Below are 16240 nucleotides of genomic sequence, written 5' to 3'. Positions count from 1 at the left end.
TTTATTATTCATTATTCTTTCTTTCCAGTGTTAGGGATCAAACTCAAGGCCTTATAGATGCTAGGCAAGCATTGCACAACCAAGCTATACAACTCCCCAGCTTTACCTTTTTTTATTCAAAAATGCAATCCTGGGGAGGCTTTTCAATAAGGCTTAAATAAAATATCTGGCTCATCTAGAGGATTTCTAGTTATATAGCTCTAATCTTACAATCATTTGAATTAATACAATGATGTCAAGAGGACCCACTAGGAAGCCAGTTGACTTGCCCTTTAGATATTAAGCATTACAGTATGATAATTTGTTATTGTATTTTGTTTATTGCTGCTAAAGAGTTATCAGTGGGGGGAAAAATCTGGTACAGTGTGCTTCTTGGAAAAGGTTCAACATAAAGGGTCTTACTTGAGGCACATCTTCTTCCTGAGTCACACTTACAAAATTCTCAAACATAGCAACCATAGATGGGGCAGCAATCACATGACAATTCACAAGATCAGATAGAAAACGGACCTGTGAGGGCAAAGGATATCTGTATTAAACCTAACAGTACTTCATAATAGTCATAAAAAACTTTGTAATGGTCTGCAAAATTAAAGCCCATGGCTATATTTAGCTTACTTTTTGTTTGCACAACCTGTGAGCCAAGAAGTCTCTAAATTTAATGCTTAAAACAAAACACTATTCACATAAAATAACATGAATTCAAATTTCAGTGCTCACAACCACACTTGCAGTGGAAGATAGTTCACACCCATTCAGTGACTTATTGATCATGGTAGCTTTGTGGTATAATGGCAAAGTCGGGTAGTTGTGACATTGGATAGGAATCTGTGACTTTGTAGGTTTTTATGCTATGCTACATTAAGCACCCAGACAGCCAAATATTCTAGTTATTCCATTCTACTGAAGCAGGTTGGTCTTTTTGTTTGGCTGGGAATAATTTTCACTGATATATAGAAATGGAAAATTTAAGTAAAAGAGATGTTTACTGGGTGTCCTCTGTGTGCCAGGGCTAAATAAACACTCTTCAAGGTACTGTTTAAGGGAACTTAACAGCTTATTTGGGGCAAACATAATCTCAATGAAAAGGGATGACTCCTGCACTAAAAGATAAATTAACAAGTGCTCTTGGGACCAGTGACATTGGTAACAAGGGAAAAGTGTAACAAGAAAACACCTGGGCAAGGTTATAAAGGGTGAGCAAAGCCCCTCAGTGGGGAGCAGGGAAGGCATTCTTGGCAGAGGGTTGTGAAGTCATTTTATATAGCTGGAGGGTATACAGGGGACAAGAGAAAGCAACCAGACTGGGGCAATCACCAAAGATCAAGACTTTAATCCTAGATCCTAACAAGTGTCCAAAGTTTTCTGAATGTCTTCAGTAAAAAAGATCTTGATCACATCATTTCCAACATGTACGCATTTATTTATAGTAAATACTGGATTACTACCAATCTACATATTAGGTATTAGTAAGATCTAATTCCATTTCCTTCTATTCAAGACACATAAAGGTTTTGTGTTGCAGAAAGAACCCAAGAAGCAGAGGATGGGAGGAGTCTGTGAAACGTTATCCTCTGGACAGGACATGGTCACAGCACTCACAATCTCACAGCAGCTACGCAAAACCTACCTAAGACTAGGCAGGTCAACATTCCTCATGGACGAGGATGGAGCTCATGAGGCCCCACCCCTTCCTGTACTGGCAGTTAACAGTTTCTGGAGAAGGAGGTATTTCTCGGTTGTGTAGCCATTAGTAAGGTGCTCATGCTCCAGTAAATAACCTCCCACACTTGTATGAAAGCAACTCTAAATTAAACTCAGTGAGTCACACATGTGCAAAAAGACATCAAAGCAGAAAGGGGACTAGAAAGGGTACAGCAAGAGATGGGGAAAAGAGAAGATAATGGGGGACCATTGTGACTAGAATATGTTAAATACATATATGAAATTGTTAAGAAAAAAAAAAGAAGATAAACGTTCTAATATTCACTCCCTGTAGCCCAATGAATCATTTTGTGTACCAGAATTTTAAGATCACCCACTATAAAACCAGGAAGGAAGTAAAGATTTTAGCCAGTAACCAACAGGAGCAGAGCCTAGTTATACAGAGGCCACTCTGGTGCTATTATTACTGAAGACAGAGTCAAAGGCAGAGACTTTGGATGGACAAATGTCAAGTAAGGAAGCAGCTAACAACACAAAGTTATAAACTGTGCTAGAGGCCATGGGACAAAGAAGAGAATTTAGGAGATAGGATTGAGAGGGGTTGGAGATGTGTAAGGAGGCAAAGAAAAGCTAAAAATAATGTAGATTTCTGGATGGTTTGTCCAGCAGATAGTGGCCCCTGTGAACGAGCTGGTGAGTAGACAGAAGAGGCGGATGAATAACACATGGATTTCGGGACTTGCAAGGACAAAATCTCTGGGCTCTATTTGGGGTACAGGTTTAGAACTCAGGAGGAAGGTTGGGATAGGAGATAGTTATAAATTTGAGGGCCCCATCAAAATAAACTTGGTTTATGCAGCTATGAGAGTGAATAAGAATGGTTCAGAAGAAAACCTTAAATAGAAGACAGAATCACTGTAACAAACATTTAAGGAATAAAAGATGAGAACCCAGTGAAAGAAAGAAAGACAAGAATCAAAGACAGGAGCCATGCTGATGTCATTACTGTTATTAATAGCTGGTCTTCAAACAGCTGTGCTGTAGAGATCAAGAGATAAGAAAATAACATGGGAATCATATGCTGCAAGGAAGGGGACTAAGATTCAAAGTCAATACAAGCACTACATTGAGCAGTAAGTCAACAGCTTCCCAAAGAGCAGCTACAAGCTGAGCAAGGACCAGAACTGAGGACCAGGGAGTGATTCATTGGCTGTAGCTTCTTTTCTCCCCTTTAACACTAATTTATAACACACACACACACACACACACACACACAATATTAAACTTACCAAATATACAGCTTCATTATAGTTATTTGCTTTTAGTGATTCTTTAAGTTGGCGAATCATAGCTTCTACAAATTCTCCACCAAAGTTGTAATTTCTGGCATTCAGCAGTCCAACTAACGTTGTATAAATTGTCAACTTCTCAGGTAACAGACGTGCACTGATTTGAGAACCCGTACAAGACAACCCCAAAACAAAGGTTTTATATTAAGCTGTTGAATTGTATATGAAGCTTTTAACATCAAATAACTTTGGAACACAATTACTTTTAACTGTGTTTTGAAAATGATTTCAGAAAAGGCATATGTGTCACTGAAAAGAATGCAGATATAGATCCCAATATTTTTCATTTTAGTTAGTCCAAGAGTTAAGGAACAGTTACTTGTGAAGTTATCACACCAAAATTAACACAACTAATTCTAGACCAGTTTTCTTCAAATATATTGAGTGGAAATAACAATTCCACTGAAAATGGTTTCCATGGTAATATCAGAAGTGTTCCGTGAAACAGATTCTTTAATGCAGAATCATTAAGGGGGAACAGAGCATTGGGAGTTTCTAAATTTAGCTAATCAAGTGCCATGGGACCAGAATTCCACTTGGAGAAACATTATTGGATTGCTTATAAAAGATAAAGAATTAAATCAGTTTTAAACAAGTTCCTGTAAGAAATGCTTAACATGGTATGTTAATATAGTTGAGGACAGCTAGATGGCTCAGCAGGTTAGGGCTCTTGCCAACCTGACTTTAGCCCCAGGGCCCACATGGTAGAAGAGAGAACTGATTCCTCTAAGTGTTCTATGATTCCACACACTGAGGCACATGTGCACCCACATGTGTACACACACACAAAATAAATAAATAAAAGGGATAGTAAAGGTAAGCCTAAAAAGAAGTCAACGTCACTTCCTAATAAAAGGAAACAGAACTGATGACAACTCTGTGGAGAATTCTCTCAAGTTGTTCCCCTCAGGTACACTGCTGAGTACAGGGGAGGATTTAGGACCTCAAAAATTACTAGTACTGAAAATAAGCCATGGTCCCTAAGGCTTTCTCCAAGTAAAAACATTGCAAAGGACACTGCCAATCCATACCAGCCCAGCCTTACACAAACAAGCATGGCTTCCAACAGTTTCCCTTCACATTACAATTCGGTAATACCTAATATCCAAACAGAGGGCATCTGTGGATGACTATAATAAAATGATTGCTTTTATAGTTTCTTAGTCCAGAAATACATTTTCCTGAATTGACTGGATTCCTTTGAAAATTGAAAACAAAACTTAAATATGGGTCTAGAGAACTCAGCAGTTAAGAGAACTTGTTCTTGCAGAGGACTCGAGTTGGATTCCTAGCACCCACACGGTGACTCAGAACTGCCCATGACTCCAGTTCCAGGGCACCGAAAGCCCTCTTCTGACCTCCATAGTCAGAGACATACATGTGCAAAACACTCAGACACAAAAAATAAATCTTTAAAAAAAATGTTAACTATTAGAAGTTAAAATGGAATCTGCTTTGTATATTTTTAAATTAAAAATGAGCTGTAGCCGGGCGGTAGTGGCACACGCCTTTAATCCCAGCACTCGGGAGGCAGAGCCAGGCGGATCTCTGTGAGTTCGAGGCCAGCCTGGACTACCAAGTGAGTTCCAGGAAAGGCACAAAGCTACACAGAGAAACCCTGTCTCGAAAAACCAAAAAAAAAAAAAAAAAAAAATGAGCTGTAAACATTTAACAATTATTTTTAAATTACTGAAATGGTAACTAGCATTGAGGACAATTATGCCCATTAAAAGGTTCAAAAGCACCTTCAGTATTCGGGGAAGGCCACTCACTTGATTTACAAGTTTTCCAATACATTTGGTCCTACTGATAAAAAACAAAAAACAAAAAATTCACCCAAACAAAACAAAACAAAAATAAAACCAACTCAACTCTACTTTAAACATGCAACTGTGTATTCCTTGGTTGGGGGAAAGGGTCTCTAACTGAAAGACATCTACTTTCTCATTTATTTTCTGAGTTAAAAAATTAACTCCAATGATTTTAAAATCCTAAGAAATAAAACATATGAAAACCAGGGCTGGAGAGATGGCTCAGAGGTTAAGAGCATTGGCTGTTCTTCCAGAGGACCTGGGTTCAATTCCCAGCACCCACATGGCAGCTCACAACTGTCTGTAACTCCAGTTCCAGGGGATCTGACACCCTCACACAGACATGCATGCAGGCAAAACACCAACACACATTGAAAAAAACCAAACAAACAACAACAACAACAAAAATATGAAAACCACTTCATTTTAGTTCTGTCTATCCCTTTAAAAAAATAAGTTCAGCAAAGGGCCAAAGAGGAACATTTCATGAGCACGAGTTTCAGGACAGAAGGGAGGCTAGTGACATGTAATGTAAGCACATCCTCTGCACATTCCCCAAAGCACGTAAGAGTAGATAATACATTATCACCTGGATCCACAAATCTTTTACATACATACACTGTACAAAGAAGCCTTAAGATCTTGCTCTTGTAGTTAGGAAGGTCAGCTTCCAAAACACCAGCCAAGCCTTCTAGATTGCTCTCCAAAGAGCAGGCACTCTGCAGAGGACATCACATTAATGATCTGTTAGCACTCAAGCAATCAGTGAATTAAAGTTAAAATTCCTACATGACCATAAAAACATTAAGGTCTTCTATAAGGCACTCTAATTCTGTGGGGAAGAAAATAAGAACTAAAGACAATTTCATGGAGAATTCCCTTAGCATCAATCAATTCCAGGAGTTACTGTTCATTAGAAACAATTCCAGGCAGAGTCACCAACGTCTTCAATATAGTCTAAGCAGAATGTGCATCCCAAGCGTGAGAACAGCATGGCTGTGTTCTACCTCTCTCACTAATAACCCACTACTGTCTCAGGCATCCAAGTCTGCTTCAGGTCATCTATACTGAGGACTATACCCAGTCTATTGTAAGGCTTGTCTAATGAAATGACTTACTAAAAATCCTTAATGATCTGAATCCCAGGAGCTACAAAACAAATTCACACTGGGATACAGATGTGCAGTAATAATACAAGCTTTGTCTATAACTTACATTAACCAGTACAACTTCAGAAATTAGTCAAAGCTGTCAGTCACAACCCTAGCCCCTGGGCTTAGTACATACCTTTTCCCCTACTCTGCATATTAAAGATTCCAAATGATCTTCAGTTTCATTTGCATCAGAGGTCTTCCTCCTTTTGTGAGGTTGTCCACCTATTTCAGCAACATTTAAAAAAAAAGCAACATTACACGATGTTACATGATGAATCTACTAACAAAATCTGTCACTTCTTAGCCTCTAATCTCTTTTCCATCAGGCTGTGTTTTTTAGAGTAGCTCTAACCATCATGTTTTAACTAGGGTAGGTACCTGGACAATTTCTATCCTGCATTCTTTTAAAGATTTGTGTGTATGTGAACGGATGCACATATGTGTACAGGTCCCCATGCCAGTACACTCACATAAAGCCAGGAGAGGGTGTTGGGTGTCTTCTACCACACTGTTCCTTCAAGGCAAGGTCTCTCCCGAACCTGCAGCTCACTTTACTTAGCAGGCTGATAGCCACCAAGTCCTGTGATCCTCTTGTCTCCACTCTGGCTTGAAGCTGGGGTTAAAGGCATATACTGCATGCTTATCTTCTGAGAGTGCTGAGACCCCAATTCCAGTTCTCATGATTGTGTAGTATGTAGTAAATGCTTTTAAGTGTTGAGCCACCTCTCCGGACCCCAGTCTCTCTCTCTCCATATGTGCGCTCTCTCTCCCTCTCCCTCTCCCTCTCCCTCTCCCTCTCCCTCTCCCTCTCCCTCTCTCTCTCTCTCTCTCTCACACACACACACACACACACACACACACACACACACACACACACACAATTTAAATCTCTTTATCATTTTATGTGTACAGATGTTTGGGATTCATGTATAACTGTGTACCACTTGTATGCCTGGAACCTGTGGAGGCCAGAAGAGGGCATCATACCCCCTTAACTAGTGTTATGAACTTCTGTAAGACACAATGAATGCTGGGAATTAAACCCAGGTTCTCAAGAAGAACAGCCAGTGTGCTTAACTGCTGAGCCATCTTTCCAATGCCTCACACTGTCTCTATTATTAAGGTCACTATAAACAATAATGTCAGGAGGAATTTTTTTTTCAGTTAAATTTTATATAAACAGTGTCCAGGGAGCTATGTCTGTTTCTGTGGATACACTGGAATGGCATCCACATACTAAACACCTGGAATCTGAATACTGCTGCTCCTGTTCTTTTAACTTGCTTACTGACCCTCAGTTGTTGGTTCCTAAACTTGACAGTGTCAACAGTACTTGTTAATATGATGAGGTAACTAAATGTGCCGATGCCGAGAAACGGCTTCAGAATGCATAATGCACCAACTGTGCTCTTCATTATTATTCAGAACCAGATTTTAGGTGAGGTTTGAAGACTAGCTAGTGAAAAAGTAGCTGAATGAGAGCAGCTGTTTTTCTGAACAGTACCAAACTCTTCCCTTCCTTCTGGCCCATCTACTATACTAATCCTTTATTACATGCCAAAGTCCTCCTAATTATACAGTTAGCTTGCTCCAGTTTGCAACCATTTCTGTCTTCAAAACCCTTCCAGGTCCTCTTGTAAGCCTGACACACAGAAAACATTGCTTCAGGGAGACAAGGCAGGTTTTCTAAAGAAAACTGAGAAAATACAGGCACATAGTCACATCTCTGAATTGTAAACCTCTGTGTCGCTGTGGCTATTCAGCCAAGGTTTATTTGGAGAAATGGAGATGGCTGAAAGTACTACAATAAGAGGTACTCTTTTTTTTTTTTTTTTTTGGTTTTTTGGTTTTTCTGAGACAGGATTTCTCTGTGTAGCTTTGCACCTTTCCTGGAACTCACTCTGTAGCCCAGGCAGGCCTCGAACTCAGAGATCTGCCTGCCTCTGCCTCTGGAGTGCTGGGATTAAAGGCGTGCGCCACCACCCAGCAAGAGGCACTCTTCTTATCTGGTACTTGAGAGGATATGAAAGGTGCATATGAGTGGTACAGATTACAATGTGAACCCATGGACAGTAACAAGACACTGAACTCAGCAGAGAGTCTGGGTGAGAACACAGAAGCAGAATACAGCACCTTCATTAAGAATACTTTTTTAGGGTACCAAGTTTGATTCTTAGTACCCGCATCAAAAAGCTAACATATAGCTGGTATTGTGGCCTTTAAACCCACCACTAGGGAGGCAGAAGCAGGTGGATCACTGTGAGTTTGAGGCCAGACTGATCTACATACAGAGTTCCAGGACAGCCAGGGCAAAATAGTGAGTCCCTGTGCTAGCTAATTTTATGTTAACTGGACACAGGCTAGATTCATTTGAGAGAAGAGAACTCCAACTGAGAAAATGCACCCATAAGATTGGGCAGTAGGCAAGCCTATAGGGCATTTTCTTAATTAGTGACTGATGGGGGTGGGCCCAGCTCATTGTGGGTGGTGCCTTCCCTGGGCTGGTGGTCCTAGGTTCTAAAAGAGCAGGATGAGCAAACCATGGGGAGCAAGCCAGTAAGCAGTACTCCTCTATGGTCTTTGCATCAGCTCTTGCCTCCAAATTCCTGCTCTATTTGAGTTCCTCTCCTGACTTCCCTCAGTGATGGACTGTCCCTGGAAGTATAAACTGAAATAAAACTTTTCCTCTTGTTGTAGATAATATTTGTTTAACTATGTAAAGGTGTGTTGCATTTGTTTATGCTGCATTTGTTTAACTATGTAAAGGTGTGCTGCTGTTTCACGAAGCCTCCCTAAGGCACCTGATTTGTCTAATAGAAAGGGGAACAGCTAATAGCCAGGCAGAGAAGGGATAGGTGGGGCTGGTGGGCAGAGAGAAAAGGCCAGCTGGGGGCCAACAAGCTAGTTATGGAGGAAACACTAAAGCAGGATGGACAGTACATAGATGAGGTAAGTGAGCTTCAGGGCAGCTTAATAGAAATGGGTTAATTTCAATTAAGAAAAAAAAAACAAGAAACAAACCTAAGTTAAGGCTGAGCATTCATAATTAATAAGTCTCTGTATCATGATTTGGGGACAGGCAGTCCAAAAAAACCAGCGACATCCTCCCCAAGTTGCTTTGGTCATGGTGTTTTATCACAGCAATAGTAACCCTAACTAGGACAGAAATTAGTACCAGGACAGTGGAGTATTGCTGTGACAGACCTGACCATGTTGTTTCTGCAAGGACTGTGGAAGGACTTTGGAACGTGGGACCCGAAAAGTCATTAAGTGTTGAGAGCTCAGTGGGCTGTTCTGCAGGCACATGGAAGGTAAGAATGTGGAGAGCAGTGCAGACAATGGGGGCCTGGCTTGTGATGTTTCAGAGGGAAGCAAAGACTCCACCGGGCCATTTGTGTGAAGAATCTGTGGTATCTGGTCAGTTGGAGCTGAAGAGTTGGCTGTAACTAACAAGAGAACAAACAGAACCACTGAAGTAAAACCTTTGCTTTGCTGGGACAATGGACGCTGGTCAGCTGGGGCTGAAGAATCAGCTGTGATTAAGAAGAGACCAGCATCACTGAGGTGAAATCTTCTGGGAAGTGTTTTCACATAAGCTGTGTTCCAGAGGTAGACAAAGTCCTGTCTCGAGCTGGCAGCCAAACTTGGTAGTGTAAGAGTCACCCAGATGGTACTAGTTTTGAATGCATAAAGAAGGGGTCATGGAGAGCAGCTTAGGCTTGGAACTGAGAGAGGTAAAGGTGGGCCATTGGCAGCCTTCATAGTTGTTGAAGGCCCAGGATTAAAGGGGTCATGCAGAGAAGTCGAGGCTTGGCACTGTGAAGAGAGCCCAGAAAAGGCTATTGGCCAAAGAGCAGTCCAGTTGCAGCAGAAGACGCCAGCATTTCGGAGAGGCCAGTAACATAGTATGAGCATGGTGTGGCAGTTGCAGAGGTGGAGCAAGAGGAGATCCAAGATCCTTGGAGGAGCCCAGAAGATCATGAGTAGATCCCAGACATTGGACACTGAGTTATTTACACTGTTGGGAGTTTGCGTTTGCTTTGTTCGGATGTGACTGTGCCCGGGCTCTTCCCTCTTGGAATAAAAAAGTAATTTATTTTTGATTTTAGAGGTGCTCACAATTAAGAGACTGTTTTAAAATCTGAAGTGTTTGCATTGGTAAAGATTATTGGACTCTATCAGAGAAATGCAAATCAAAACGACTCTGAGATACCACCTTACACCTGTCAGAATGGCTGTGATCAAAAACACTAATGACAGTCTATGTTGGAGAGGATGCGGAGCAAAGGGAACACTCCTCCACTGTTGGTGGGAGTGCAAACTTGTACAACCACTGTGGTTTCTCAGAAAATTGGAAATCGATCTACCGCAAGACCCAGCCATACCACTCTTGGGCATATAGCCAAGGAATGCTAAATCATACCACAAAAATACATGCTCAACTATGTTCATAGCAGCATTATTTGCAATAGCCAGAACCTAGAAACAACCTAGATGCCCGACAACTGAAGAATGAATTAAGAAAATGTGGTACATATACACAATGGAGTACTACTCAGCAGAGAAAAACAATGACAGCATGAAATTTGCAGTCGAATGGATGGAACTAGAAAATATCATCCTCAGTGAGGTAATCCAGACCCAGAAGAACAAACATGGTATGTACTCACTCATAAGTGGATTCTAGATATAAAGCAAAGGACAAGCAGACTGCAACCCACAGATCCAGGGAGGCTACATAGCAGGGGGGACCCTAGGATGATTTTGGCTTATAATAAGTTTTGATTTTACTCAATCACTGGGCAAGCATCAGTGAAACATATCACTATTAGGATTAGAATTTGTACTGTATCAAGCTGATGATAGAAAATAAAATAAAATAAAATAAAATATTAAAAAAATAAATTAAATAAAAAATAAAAAGATTATTGGACCCTTACTTTTGTGATATGTTTTATATTTGTGGCATTTATTAATCTGAGATCCTGGGGATGAACCAGAAAAGGAAAGGTTATGTCTTAATTAAGTGAAGTATGTCAAATTGACAAGGGGTCAATTGTGCCGGCTAATTTTATGGCAACTTGACACAGTCTAGTCATTTGAGAGAAGGGAATCCCAATTGAGAAAATGTCTCCACACAACTGGGCTGCAGACAAGCCTGTAGAGCATTTTGTTAATTAGGGATTGATGGGGGAAGGCCCCGCCCATTGCAGGTGGTGCCATCCCTGGGCTGGTTGGTAGTCCTGCGTTTAATAAGAAAGCAGGCTGAGCCAGACATGGTGGAACACACCTTTACTCCTAACACTTGCAGGAGAGAGGGAGGTGGATCAGCTTGGTCTACACAGTGAGTTCCAGGACAGCCAGGGCTATGTAGAGACACTGCCTAAAAAATTAAAAAAAAAAAAGAAAAAAAAAAGAAAAAAAAAAAGAAAAAGAAAAGAAAGCAGGCTGAGCAAACCATGGGGAGCAAGCCAATAAGCAGCACTTCTCTACGGCCTCTGCATCAGCTCCCACCTCTAGGTTCCTGTCCTAACTTCTCTCAATGATGGACTGTTATCTGGAAGTATAAGCTGAAATAAACACTTTCTTCCCCAAGTTGCTTTGGTCACGGCATTTCATCACAGCAATTGTAACCCTAACTAGGACACTCTGTCTTAAAAAAAAAAAAAAAAAAAAAAAAAAAAAAAAAAAAAAAAAAAAAGCCAGTACAGGCATGCAGATACCCCCCAACCCCAGTACTATGGGAGGTAGAGACATGAGGATTGTTGGGGTTCACTGGCCAACCATGAGGGTGAGTTGCAGCTTCAGTCTAGTAAGTAAGGCAGAGAGTGATGGAGGAGGACACCCATCGGCCTCTCCATGGCACACAGACCCATGTGCATATATACAACATCCATACCGTTTGGGGAACGGGGGTGGCTCAGTGGGTAAAGTGCCTGCTGAGCAACCATGAGGACCTGCCTATCTAATTCCACTGTCTGTAACCTGAAGGTGGCAGAGAGCATGGAAACAGGCAGATCCCGAAGCTCCTTGATCAACTAGCCTAGTCAAATCCATGAGGGAAAAAAAATCAGCTGGAGTAAGAAAAGGGTAGATGCCTTAGACCAGTGGTTCTTTCTCAGCCTGTGGATTGCAACCCCTTTGGGGGTTAAATGACCCCATAGGGGTCAAATACCAGATGTCCTGCATATCAGATATTTACATTACGATTCATAACAGTAGCAAAATTACAGTCATGAAGTAACAACGAAATAATTCTGTGGTTGGGGTCACCACATGAGGAACTGGATTAAGGATCACAGCATTAGGAAGGTTGAAAACCACTGCCCTAGACACTCTAAATAGATACTTTAGGCACTCTTTGGGCAATTAGCTGAACATTTTCATACTCTGAACAATAAAAGAGAAACAAGTCTATGGTGACACCATAATCCAAAACAGGCTTTAAAACACAGCTATGTAAGTTTTATAACATATGTTAAGCTACATATTGCTATACACACTTAGCTAGTGCAGAGAAGAGACCTTGAATCACTCATAGGGCTCTTAAGAAAACAAATAACAGCCCCGAAAGGTGGCACATGCCTTTAATCCCGGCACTCTAGCAGCAAAGGCAGGTGGATCTCTGAGTTTGAAGCCAGCCTGGTCTACACAGCCAGTTCCAGAACAGAGAGGGCTAAACAGGGAAACCAGGTGGTGGTGGTGGTGGAACAACAGAACAAAACAAACAGAAGAAAAAGCCAAACATACAAACAAACCAACAAACAAAATAATTTTCCCACTGCAACATGAACCTAATGTTACACGGATACATTGTACTATTTTCTATACCCTTATTAGAATCAGATGTGTAATTTGGATGCACAAAGTAGACAAAAAGCAACACCATAAAAAGAAAAAGTAACAAACCCAGCCAAGAAAAGTAATATACTTTGACTATAGACTTAAAACAAAAATTTAGGTTGATTAAAAATATCACCTCTGAAACAAAGTATACTATCCTTCAGCATAACAAACCTTTCACCTCTCTTCAATTTTTCTTTCTATAGTTAAGTTTAAAAACATCAGTCACAGTCTAAAAGATAAAGACCTAAGTGGAAGTAAATTAAATAGGCTTTCTGGACTTTCAACTAAGATTCTGAACGATCCAAATTCCTTTTTAAGAATAAAACACTGATAAAATGTATATCCAACAGTAATTGAAGAGGTTCAGAGACATTTTTAAGGAATCTACGACTGCCAGACATGGTGATCCACACCTTAGGGGATGATAGGGGCAGCCAACCTGGTCTATACAGCCAGGACATAGTGGTTTCAGCCTGGACTACATAGTTCCAGACAGCAGGACTACTTAGGCAGTCACATAGAGACCCTGTCTCAGAAAACAACAAAAAGTGTTTAAGACTTAGATTTGGTACTTTCCATTTAGGATAGCCCTTTCTGTATCTCTAAATAAATGACAGGAACTTTATTGATTAGCTATCTAATACTACCTCTGTGAATCCCCAGTAGTATAGTTCTAACAGAAACACTTAAAATGGCCCAGTAAGGTAAGAAAGAGCCTCATCTAAACTCTCTGGTCTTATCTCTCATAACTTGTACCCCTACTTCCTCACTTCTACCAACAATGGCCTCCTTGCTGTTCTCTGAACATGACAAATGCTCTAACCTTAACATTACACTCATGGTTTCCTTTCAACCTCTGCTTTCTCAAACATCCATATGGCTTGTTCCTTACATCACTCAAGTCATAGGCCATCTGCAGGGAGGCCTTACCTGACCAGCTTGTCTCTTACTTTGGTCCCTCTACTCTTTACCTTACTTCATTCTCCACAATCCTGTGATCATAGATGAACTACACTATACTTCATTGGGCTCTGTCTTGAACATGTAAAGGAGCCTCCACTGTTAATACTGTCTGCTACTGCACTGCAAGTCGTTAGGAAATTCTTTAGCAAGTCCTGATTATATTACATAGTTGTCCTTGGTATCCATGAGGCTCCAACTCAGACAGTAAAACTTGAGGATGCTAATGTCCCTTCTATACAGTGGTGCTGGTATTTGCCCATGACCTATGTATATTGTGATACTTTACATTATCTCTACATTACCTATTATAAGTGTTATGTGAATAGTTGTGACATTGTATCATTTAGGGAATATCGGGTGGGGGGGAGGTGACTACATGTTTAGAACTGAGGCCTTTTCCTTCAAATATTTTGTAACCAGATTGCTGAATTCAAGAGAGAGAATGAAGATGCAGAAGGCCAACGCTACACAGCCTAGTATAAGGAAAGTCAGAGTAGAGCTGACAGTACCCAGAAATGCTCAGATCTATTTAACTTTAATTCCTTTAAAATCTCTAGCCACCTTTAAAACAGTCAACCATATTTTTTAAAATTGTAGATACTTCACTAAAAAGCATCACACTTTTTATTTAGGTCACTAAACTCTAACAGTGTATATTTCCATATGTGTACCATTGGAGGAACTGTAAACAACCTTTTCCACTACTGAATGATTTGCTAGACTGAATTTTGATTAAGAAATGCTTAATTTTACATCACTTTGTCCTATTTATTCTAAGGTTTCTGTAGCCAGACCCAACTGGGAAAATGATTTAGCTGCTAGCTGGGGTATAAAAAAAGCCAACCACAAGCAAAAGTTATGCAAGCCTCCTAAACAAAAACAAGAGGTTTTCTATATATTTATATTCTAATTCTCCAGTTGGCTCTCCAGTGACATTTCCCCCTCACTTTAGGGGTACCCTGGAAGTGAGAGAAAGAATGAAGAAAAGAAGTGTAAGATGAGCAAAGAGAATGGGAAGAACGAGAGATGAAGGCCAAGGACAAACTCTCTAATCCAAAGCAGATTATACACTAATCAAATACAAAGCAGCGAAAAACTTTATTTCTTATATTCTGTACATGCATTACACAAGAAACCACCATGTTTTGAAACACACAGACACACAAAAACCACACACACACACACACAAAAAAAAAAAAAAAAAAAACCCCAAGCATACAGAGCAGTCATGCCTACCTGGTGGAGTGCTGACTTGCACTCTGGGCACTGACAGACTAGGATATTCTCTCAGGTACTCCCTAGTTTCACTGTTAAAAATTATGTCTGATTCTGCTCGATTGTCTTTTTTGTTTGTTTGTTTTTCGAGACAGGGTTTCTCTGTGTAGCTTTGGTGCCTGTCCTGGATCTCGCTCTGTAGACCAGGCTGGCCTCGAACTCACAGAGATCATCCTGGCTCTGCCGCCCGGCTCTGCTTGATTGTCTTAACATTCCAAGAGAGAAAGCTAATCCAATTACACTGCTTTCTTTTTTTTTTCTCTTATGATGTTGGTATTTATCTGTGTGTATCACCTCTGAGACATTAACAGTTGATAAACATCATGAACTATCAGTGAGCACCGTATCTCATTTAACCCTCACAGAAACCAAAAGGCTTAATATTACTCCACATCATACACTCAGGTTTAAGGAAGTCATGTGACCCTGGCAAGCTCACACAGTAAATAGCAGATTTAAACCCTGAAGTTCTAAAAGTCTTTCTTGCTTTAACCATAAACACTCTTCGAAGAGTAATTCAATAAAGTATCAATAGCTCCAAGTCCCACTCTTGTGTGTGCCTGTGTCCTTGAAGGGCAGTAATGGTGCAGAATTGAGCTTGTTTTTTTATGATGACAACACAATGACCTCCTTGCCGGGGACTATCAAAGCCGACATGAGAAATACTGGTTTGCTCAGGTTAGTTTTCCTGCACTTTCTTACACAGCGGAATATGCTTAAGGTCAATCCAACAGAACAGCACGTGTCTGTTTATTAGTGACTCTGGGGTGTTGGTAAGACGCAAAACTCTTTCCCTGAAGCTTAAAAGAGGAAAATCAATGGGTAGCTTCTAGAGGAGTGGGGCTCAGACTGTAATTCATCCGACCTCTGTCATAGCTGTGTTCTTTTCCTGTCTTCGCAGGGTCCTTTCCAGGTGCACCCTGGAGGGTTAAAACAAAAACACCGCTCCACTAGATCCCCGTCACTAACTAATCCTAAGGCATCAGGCACACGTGCATTTCCATGCTCAGCGGTGAGTGATCAAGTCTTAAGTGTCGGCAGACACCAGCTCAGGTTTGCCCACGGGGTTCACCAGGCCTTCCTTCCCCATGACTGAAGGAGTTGGGGCAGCGGGAAGGCCGTCGCTTTCCTGAAGCCACTAGCCACACCCGCGCCGCGCCAGCCGCCTCCCTCTCCC

At 40.9% G+C, this 16240-nt stretch overlaps 1 protein-coding gene across 2 annotated transcripts in view; it reads right to left on the bottom strand.

Annotated features, from left to right (window-relative positions):
• Positions 1-16240, bottom strand: part of Ncbp1 (nuclear cap binding protein subunit 1) — a 41577-nt gene that overhangs the window by 24839 nt on the left and 498 nt on the right. Inside the window, exons 2-5 of one of the 2 annotated variants that reach the window (XM_059254291.1) lie at positions 6113-6201; positions 5444-5544; positions 2955-3111; positions 403-510 (exon numbers count right to left, since the gene is read on the bottom strand). In XM_059254291.1, coding sequence (XP_059110274.1) covers positions 403-510; positions 2955-3111; positions 5444-5544; positions 6113-6201 — 455 coding nt within the window. Of the gene's footprint in view, positions 1-402; positions 511-2954; positions 3112-5414; positions 5545-6112; positions 6202-16240 lie in introns of those variants that run through there. The other variant, XM_059254292.1, reaches the window with a different exon arrangement.

The sequence above is a fragment of the Peromyscus eremicus genome, chromosome 2, assembly GCF_949786415.1.
Source record: "Peromyscus eremicus chromosome 2, PerEre_H2_v1, whole genome shotgun sequence".
In the NCBI taxonomy this organism is placed as follows: domain Eukaryota; kingdom Metazoa; phylum Chordata; class Mammalia; order Rodentia; family Cricetidae; genus Peromyscus; species Peromyscus eremicus.
The sequence above is the reverse complement of the archived record's forward strand: the minus strand, read 5'-3'. Positions and strand labels throughout refer to the sequence as shown.